The sequence below is a fragment of the Mustela lutreola genome, chromosome 1 (assembly GCF_030435805.1).
Source record: "Mustela lutreola isolate mMusLut2 chromosome 1, mMusLut2.pri, whole genome shotgun sequence".
Lineage (NCBI taxonomy): Eukaryota > Metazoa > Chordata > Mammalia > Carnivora > Mustelidae > Mustela > Mustela lutreola.
In genome coordinates, this window is record NC_081290.1 from 67173218 (window position 1) to 67182193 (window position 8976).

The window sequence follows — 8976 nt, forward strand, 5'->3', positions numbered from 1 at the left end:
TAGTGGATTTTTCATCTCAGTCATTGTACTTTTTAGCCTCAGAATTTCTTTTTGGTTTCTTTTTAGGTTTTTAGAGACTCTTTATTCATATTTGCATTTTGTTCATATTACGCTTTGTTGACATTTTCCACATCTTTTCATTTTCTGTGTATTTTTAATTATTTTTATTTTTATTTATTTATTTTTAAAGATTTTATTTATTTATTTGACAGAGAGAAAGATCACAGGTAGGCAGAGGCAGGCAGAGAGAGGGGGGGAAGCAGACTCCCTGCTGAGCAGAGAGCCCGATGCGGGGCTCGATCCCAGGACCCTGAGATCATGACCAGAGCCGAAAGCAGAGGCTTAACCCACTGAGCCATCCAGGTGCCCCTCTGTGTATTTTTTAAGATGGTGGTTTTAAAAAGTCTTTGTATAGAAGATCAGCCATCAGGTCTTTTAAAGGGATAATTCTATTGATTTAATTTTTTTCCTTTGAATAGGCCATATTTTCCTATGTCTTTGTGTGCCTTGTGATTTTTTTTTTGTTAAGAACTGGACATTTGATCTAATAGTGTTTTATGTCTGGAAATCAGATTCTTGCCCTTCAAGATTTTATGTTTTTTCCTTTGATTGTTGTAGGCTGTCTCTGTGCCAGGGATCAGCCTGAGGGGTAACTCAGGGTTTGCTCAGGTCTCTTCTTAGCCTGCACCTTTTTCTGGTCAAATGTGGGCACTTCCTAAATTTCTCTTTATATGTAGTTGCTTCTGAATGTCCTTGTCTTTATTTTGTGTGTGTATTTTTATGTACATATGTATATATGTAAGTAACCAGGCCTGATATTCTTGTCTTTAGTGTCTGGTTCCCAAAGGGGGTAAAAGAGAAAAATGTAAGGAGGGAAAATGGGTTCCCTCCCTTTAAATGTCCAAGTCACTTCAGCTAGAGGAGAGGGTCTTTGCAACCATGGGGGGCAAAGTGGCTGTCTCTTCTCTGTGTCACCCTTGTGACAGGAAGGAGTACTCGATGAGAGCATAGATTTCTAGTGTGTGGAAGACAGGGTCTTAGCCTGCCCTGGCTCCTGCAAGATGTGTGCTGGTTGCTGCAGAGACACACGCAGGTGGCTGAGTGTGGGAGATGCGCTAAGAGCTGAAATTAGTTGAAATTAACCTCAGTTGAAGGGCCAAGTCCTCCCCTGGAAGTTGGAATGCTTCAGTAGATCCCAGCTTTCCAAAATAATGACATTAGATGGATTTTGCCATTGCAGATGTTTTTCAGGTGGGGAGATAGATTCCTGGTGCTTCCTGCTCCACCAGCTTCCCAGAATCCTCGAAACTGTGTTAGGTTTTGTCCTTGTCTGTTCGCCTTGCTCTCCACTGCGCTCTTCTGGAGGGCAGGGAGCAGGCTCCTCTCTTATTGCTGTGTCCCAGGGTCCCTCTGAAGTGTTTGGCTCTTGTGTAAAGGCTCAGTTAACTGGCCTTAAAATTCCTGTTTGTTTTCATTCTCTTGCAGTCCCATAGGGGCTGGTCCCATGCAGCTCTACGCTGGGCTACGATGCTCAGGAAGAAGAGAGAAGGGGGACTGTAGTGGGTTGAACAGTGTTCCCCTCACTTTCAAATTCATTTCCGTCTGGAACCTGTGAATGGGACCTTTTTTGGAAATTGAGTCTTTGCAAGATGTGATGAATTAAAATGATGTCATATAGATTAGGGTGAATTGATGATTGGTGTCCTTATCAGAAGGCCATGTGAAGACAGAAGCAGAGATTGGAGTGGTGTGTACAAGCACAGGATTACTGGCAACCACTAGAAGCTGAAAGAGACAAAGATTCTTCCTTTTTGCTGTGGAAGAAGCATGGCCCCACTGATGTCTGGGTTTTGGACTTTTGGCTTCCAGAACTGTGAGATTAATCTTCTGTTATTAGGGCAGCCTGAGCACACTAACAGAGAGAAGAGGACCAGGGGGCTATGCCTCTTATTTTTAAGGCTGATCCACAAGACTACAGAATTCTTCACACTTTCATATTCCCAGCTCCATAGGGTAACGTTCCCCAGCAAACCTCCATGTGAGCTAGGTTCGTTCTTTTTCTTTCTTTCTTTCTTTCTTTCTTTCTTTCTTTCTTTCTTTCAGACTTTATTTATTTATTTGACAGAGAGAGAGATCACAAGTAGGCAGAGAGGTAGGCAGAGAGAGAAGAGGAAGCAGACTCCCTGCTGAGCAGAGAGCCCGATGCGGGGCTTGATCCCAGGACCCTGAGATCATGACCTGAGCCAAAGGTAGAGGCTTAACTAACTGACTACCCAGGTGCCCTGAGCTAGGTTCTTTCTAAAGTGGTGTTTGAAAGCTGGTTTTTAAGACAGAAATAAGGCTGGTGAGTCCTTTAGAACTAACCTCACCCTTGTAGTTGGCATGTGTCTGTGGGGTTTCCGTGTTTGTATTGTGAGCAACCTGAGAGCAGGGCCCAGGTCCTGACCCTTGTGCTGGCCTGTCTTACTCCCAGTTACTGGGCATTCACATGGGCCTGGGCCTGGTGCACAGGGCTGGAGTGTGGAGACGGAGCATGCTGTCGGGAAGCTCCATGAGCCCCTGAGCCAGGGCACATGCTGCCCCCCTGCCCCCATTTTTAGAGATGCTTGTTTCTCCTGCTGTCTCCTGTTAACCAGTGAGGAAGGATGTTTAGAACTCAGGTCTTGCCTGCAGCTCCTCCAGCCCCAAGAGAACATGCAAGAGCTAGCAGGGATGGTGTGGTGGCCTCTTTACCCAGTCACTCCAGCGGCTGCTGTCCCCATAAGCCTTGTCTGCCCGGCTGCTGAATGGGAGAGATGGCAGAAGCTGTCTCATAGGATGTGTGGAAACTGCTTGACTGGTACAGAGAGAGGGTGTAGCAGGCAGGAGCTGCTCCTGCTGTCACTGTGGTCATTTGCCAAATTTATGAGTTTCCTGGAGACCAGCCTTTATGGGTACTGTTTATGGGACTCCTGTCTGATTTCATGTTATGTGTATTTGTAGATGTGTCAGTAATCTGACACACAGAGATGTATTTATCCTGAACAAATTTCAGTGTTAGGTATCGACAAGGATAGAGACATTTCTCCACTGTGCTAATTTGAATAACTTCAAAATTTTAATGGAAACTACGCTGTCAGGGGGCAGACCTCTTTAGTCACTGTATGTTCACTCCCTACACATCTGAGCCACCGTTGAGGGTAACAAAGTCCAAGATCACAAGCACGGCAATGAAAGGTCTCTGCCCTCAGGCACCTCCTTCCAGCAGCGGCAACAAAGCAAGACCAAAGCTGTGATGTAGGCAGAGAGAAACCAAGGCCAGGCCAGGGGATGGACATGCCAGAGGGTGAGGCTCCTGCAGTTCTGTCCATGAGAACATGGGATGGGGCACCTGCTCTCAGTTTTTGAAGAAATTCAAGGCTAATAAAGAGGCCTAGTTTTCAGGCTCAAGGGCACAGGAAGGGTTAGCAATGGGAACCTGAGTTTAGCTTTGGGATTTGGCCTTATTTTTCTTATTTATAGAATTTTATGTTAAGGAGGCCGTCTTTTTGGTTCTCAGATGCATGAATGCCCCATCTTGCTATGTCTGGTCATGGCTATGTTCAGGCCAAGCAGGTCCTGCCTCGTTCTGAAGGGCCATCTGCTGGGAGGAAGTACCGATGCTGACAGGTCTGCTTTCAGGGAGGGGACTTCTCTTCCTTGAGTCCAGAAAGGCCTGGATTCTACTTAGGAGTGAGGTCATCATGGCCCTAAAGTAGAAAAGGGAGAGGAATGGCGTCAGCAGGCTGTGCAGCCGAGGTGCCCCTGACTCTCGGACATCTGGGAAGGGATGAGGGGACATGGGTGCCAGACACATTGGACAACAGTCCCTGTTTTGGGCTCCTTGCCTACTGTGGTTTCTGTCTTACGCTCTGTCCCTATCCTGTCTCTCCTGCACTTGCTGTTGGACAGGTTCCACTGGCCTCTCTTTTCAGGCCTGTCTTGGGTGTGGGTCTAGAATAGCCTCTTCCTCTAGGCCTTTGCTGAGAGAGCCAGACCGATGGTCCTGACGAGGGCTTTTCTTTCTGGTCTTGCTGTTAACTTCTCGAATGAAGTTGAAGGGAGTAAGAAAGAGAAGGCTTTGTAAAACTCCTTGAGAGGGTGTGAGACTTCCAGAATGCTTTCTGGGTCACCTGGTTAGAGCAATGGAGGTCACCACAGGCGCATGGGGTGTTTGGGTGCAGGAGCCTTTGTCTCATGGATTCGGGTGTGGGCCCAGGAGCTAGGGTGGGCCCCTGAATTCTACCTGTTCTTTCTTTCCTTTTTTTTTTTAGAGATTTTATTTATTTGTCAGAGAGAGAGAGCGAGAGAGCAAGCAAACACACACACACAAGCAGGGGTCACAGCAGGCAGAGCGAGAAGGCGGCCCTCCACTGAGCAGGGAGCTCAATGTGGGACTTGATGCCAGGACCCTAGGATCACGACCTGAGCCAAAGGCTGACATTTATCTGACTGAACCGCCCAGGCGCCCCCACCAGTCCTGAAATGGTCCAGCTGTGTGACTTCTGGGCATGTCTCTGTGGGGGTACATGCATTCCATAAGCTGAAGGTGTGCTTCACAAACCTGGAATCTTCTCTGGGGTTTCAGGCTGCAGTTGGAAGGAACGAGGCATGTCTGTGCTGCTGTGGAATGAGGTAGTAGAAGCAAGGTGAAGGGCATGCTGTTGTTGGCCCCATCTGTGCGTGAAGACTGCTGCTGTAGATGCTTAGACACATTCTGGAAAGATATGTGCCCAAATGGTGAAGAGGAAATACCTCTGGAAAGTGGTGCTTGAGGGGCGCCTGAGTGGCTCAGTGGGTTAAAGCCTCTGCCTTCGGCTTGGGTCATGATCTCAGGGTCCTGGGATCGAGCCCCGCATCGGGCTCTCTGCTCAGCGGGGAGCCTGCTTCCCTTCCTCTCTCTCTGCCTGCCTCTCTGCCTACTTGTGATCTCTATCTGTCAAATAAATAAATAAAATCTTAAAAAAAAAAAAAAAGTGGTGCTTGAGGTGAAAGGGTCAGTGGGAACAGAGGGATTTCAGTTTTCACAGAATTTCCTTCTGTATGTTTGTATTTGTGACAACCACATGCACTGTTTTTGCTTAAAGCAAAATAGGGGTCCTTAAGTAACATGGCCTAGCTTCGCCTTCTGCTGGGGGTCCTGGAGTCTGTCCCTCCTCACAACTGTGGGTGGGGTCGGGGGGCACAAGCTGCCTGGGACTTGGCAGGGAGGCCAGCTCCCTTCCCTGCACGCCTTCCTGCTGAAGCCCAGCCTTGCTGGTTTTGCACCTGCAAGCCCCACTCGCTCACCCTGCCCACCGGCTCTCACTGCAGGTACTGCAGGCTTCCTTGAAACGGAAAAGCACAAAATTAAGGCCAGACATCAAACAGACTGTAATTTTAAGTACTTCTTCTTTTTTTTTTAAATGAAGTGATTGGGGTTGGGTGTATTCATTTCCTTTACCTGCTGTAACAGGTATAAACGGGGCTAGAATGGAAGCGGTGTCACCTGTCATCTGCACTTCTAGAGGCCAGAGCCTGAGCTGAAAGTGTCGGCCACGCTCCCTCTGAGGCTCTGGGGGAGGGTCTCCCTCCACCTCTTACAGCTTCTGGGGGCTTTCGCGGCCATGTTGCATCTCTTTGCCCTCAGCCTCATCCTCACTCAGGCTTATGTCTGCGTCTGTACTTCCTTCTTTGCACAGCAGTCACCAGATCAGGGCCTGTTCTAACACAGAATGGCTTCCTCTTAACTGGTTACATCTGCAAGGACCCTGCTTCTCAATAAAGTCCTATTCCAAGCACTGGGGGTTAGGACACGAGCGTACTTTGGGGGCTGGCCACTGCAGTTTCTAGCCTTTCCATGAAGAAGCCTTTGGAGCTACCACATTTAGTAATTTGGTGATGTACTATCTAAAATTGTGAACTTGCTCGTGAAAGCTGAATTTTAGATGAACTTTCAGAAAGAACATCAGAAGCTGAGAACCCCAGTTAATTACAGTTCCGAAGCTGACCTCCGAGTGACCTGGTCAGTTAGTGATGGCAGGTCCGTGCTGCTGCTTCTCTTGCTTTATGAACATCTGTTTCTGGCCTTGCTTCTTTCATTCAAATAAACTGTGCTTTGAAATCTTCCACTTAGGAAATTGAGAGACTTTCAGAGCAACTAGAAGAGAAAGAGAAGGCGGCGCAGCAGCTGATGAGCCAGCCAGAGCACGAGCGGGAGAAGGAGGTGGCCCAGTTGCGGAGGAGCGTGGCAGAGAAGGAACGTGCCCGGGCTGCCAGCGACATCCTGTGCCGCTCCTTGGCTGAGGAGACCCATCAGCTGCGGAGGACTCTGGCCGCCACCGCCCACATGTGCCAGCATCTGGCTAAGTGTCTGGATGAACGACAGCGTGCTCAGGGGGATGTGGGGGACAAGAGCCCCGAGGTAAGCCCATGCCTTTGTGTGCAGAGGACGGAGAAGGCCTCACTGGGGCGGGAGACACAGCGTCAGGGCTGTACCATCCTGCTGCTGTCATGGGTATTGGGGCACCCAGAGCCCACTGCTCTTCTCAGCCTGAGCCCTAGCTGTTGTGGCAAAGCCCAGCCACCCAGAGGCTTCTTCTAGAAGGAGGGAACATGCAAAATGTGATAGGAAGTGAGGGCAGCCTGTTTTACCAGCACCTGCCTCCCGGGATGGCCCTGAGCACTTTGGACTCTTCGGCCTCACTCAGCTGAGGAGCAGAGGGCAGAGCTGGAGCTGCAGGCCTGCTCTGAGCAAGTGTGAGCCCTTGCACATTGGGCAGATGGCAAACTGCCCAGTCCATGCCCCAGCCTGCCAAAGGGCAGTGGGTGCCGGCCTTGCCTGGGGCCTCTTGCATAGCTGGCCGGAGGCGTGTGGGGCAGGGTACTCACGGAGCAGGGTCCTCCCCAGGTGGCTCTCTGGAGCTGCCACCACATTCATTTTGGAAACACACTCTGTAGTGTTCCAGGGGGACAGGTACTTCGCAGCATCTTCACTGAGAGCCCGTGTGGGGAGAAGCTTGATCTGAGAACCACTGGTTCCCATTGGTGGGGGGCGGGATTCCATGAAAAGAGAACCTCAGAAAGAACATCTGTGTATTTCAGAAGCCAGAGGATGAGTGGGCACACTCAGCTGACTTTGAGTCACTGTGTCATTTCCTTGTGGGAACTTGGAAGTAGCTACGCAGGAGGGGTGGCCTGGGGCTGCTGTGGGGTCGGTGAGGCCCCAGCATCTTTTTCAGCCTGGGATGCAGCTGAGTCACCTGGGGCTTCCCGGGGCCTGCTTGGTGAGGACACACACTTCCTTTATCATTCAAGGGGAATTTTCAGAAACGAGTCACCAAGATACAGCCCCCCATTCTGTTAAATGCACTGAATTTCTCGGATTCAGATGGGACTTCTCATAAGACTTTCCACTTAGGTCTGCTCACCACTGTTAGGGTTGGTTTGGGATGTGGCTTTTAGGTGTGAACATGGTGTGGGTCAGATTGCTGCATATAGAACCACCGGGGCCGACTGTGACTCCACAGACACGATGCTGTCATGGGCTTGGAGGAGAGGAGCTGGCTTCCTGATCAGGCCTGCGCCAGGCAGCCCAGGGCCAGAGCCTTCCCTGCTGCACCACGGGGCTAAGCTGCCTACCCTCCTGACTCCTGTGATGATGGAGCATCTGAGGCTGTGGGAGACCGTCCAACTGTGTGCGAGTCCACGGCAGGGGCATGGAAACTGCTCTCTGTGGCGGGCCTGGGCGGGGCCAGAGCAAATTGCACTCCCCCGCAACCTTTCGACTCTCTGCTTTGCTTCTCTCCTGAATGCACGGCTGCCAGGGGACATGTTGCCAGATGTGGCGACCATCTGGTGCCTCAGTCTGCAGATCTAGCTTCCTCCCTTGTTGCTGCATGTGTCATGTTCAGCAACACGGCATCTTCCCTGTTCCTTCCTTCTGTAGCCAGAGTGTACAGACACGGCTGCCTCTGTCCAGGCCGTTATTGAGAAGTTACGGGAAGAAAATCGACTATTACGACAGAAGGTGACTCATGTGAGTATCTATCCCCTTTTATTCAACTGTAGGAGAGGGTCCTACCCTCTCAGTGGTGCTCAGGGCTCGTGTCCCCCTTGGGCCACTTGGGCTGACACAAACAGTCCGAGACCTACACATTTTGCCTAAGAGTGCAGAGACCCAGCCTGTGTTCTGCTGTCCCCTGGGTTAACTCTTGGGTCGAGAAAGGAGGTGCAGGAGTTTCTGTCAAGCACGGCTTTTAAGGCAGGAGAATGGCACCCAGTCCATTTCTGTGGAAGACGGTGGCTTGTGGATGTCCTCTCTGCACCTTGTGTGTCTGGTGGTCTCGGTGTCCCCTCGGGACAAAGCAAGCGAGGCAATGTGCATTTATGGGGAAGAACTCAGCAGCGCATTATTGCTCAGAGAGCTTCCCGGCCTCGGCCGTGTCCCCTCAGGTGGAAGACCTTAATGCCAAGTGGCAGCGCTACGATGCCAGCAGGGACGAGTATGTGCGGGGGCTCCATGCGCAGATGCAGGGGCTGCGGGCGCCCCCCGAGCCCGCCAGGCCCTCCTGCCCCGAGCTGATGAGGAAGGAGATTTCTAGGCTCAACAGGCAGCTGGAGGAGAAGATCCGTGTCTGCGTGGACGTGAGGCGGGAGCTGGTGGCCGTGCGGGGGGCGCGTGACGCGGCGCTGGAACGGGTGCAGATGCTGGAGCAGCAGGTGTCCGATCGGGTCGCCCGGGGCCCAGTGGTGAGGGTGGTCCGTCCACGGGAACCTTCTCCTTGCCGAGTGGATGTACCTCGGCACCAGGACAGCCCAGTGTCTCACCTCCTTTCAGATCCTCGCTTACAAGGATGATTTCACCTCAGAACGCGCGGACCGAGAGCGGGCCCAGGGCAGGATTCAGGAGCTTGAGGAAGAGGTGGCCTCCTTGCGGCAGCAGGCATCCTGGACACAGGTAGGGCCTGAGCGCTTTTC

The 8976-nt window shown here is 51.3% G+C and overlaps 1 protein-coding gene across 3 annotated transcripts in view; it reads left to right on the forward strand.

Moving 5' to 3' along the window:
* TNIP2 (TNFAIP3 interacting protein 2) overlaps positions 1-8976 on the forward strand; it is a 55373-nt gene that overhangs the window by 33482 nt on the left and 12915 nt on the right. For all 3 annotated transcript variants that reach the window (XM_059166702.1, XM_059166710.1, XM_059166692.1), the window contains exons 2-5: positions 6134-6421; positions 7946-8035; positions 8452-8718; positions 8837-8956. In XM_059166702.1, the coding sequence (XP_059022685.1) occupies positions 6134-6421; positions 7946-8035; positions 8452-8718; positions 8837-8956 (765 nt within the window). The remainder of the gene's footprint in view (positions 1-6133; positions 6422-7945; positions 8036-8451; positions 8719-8836; positions 8957-8976) is intronic.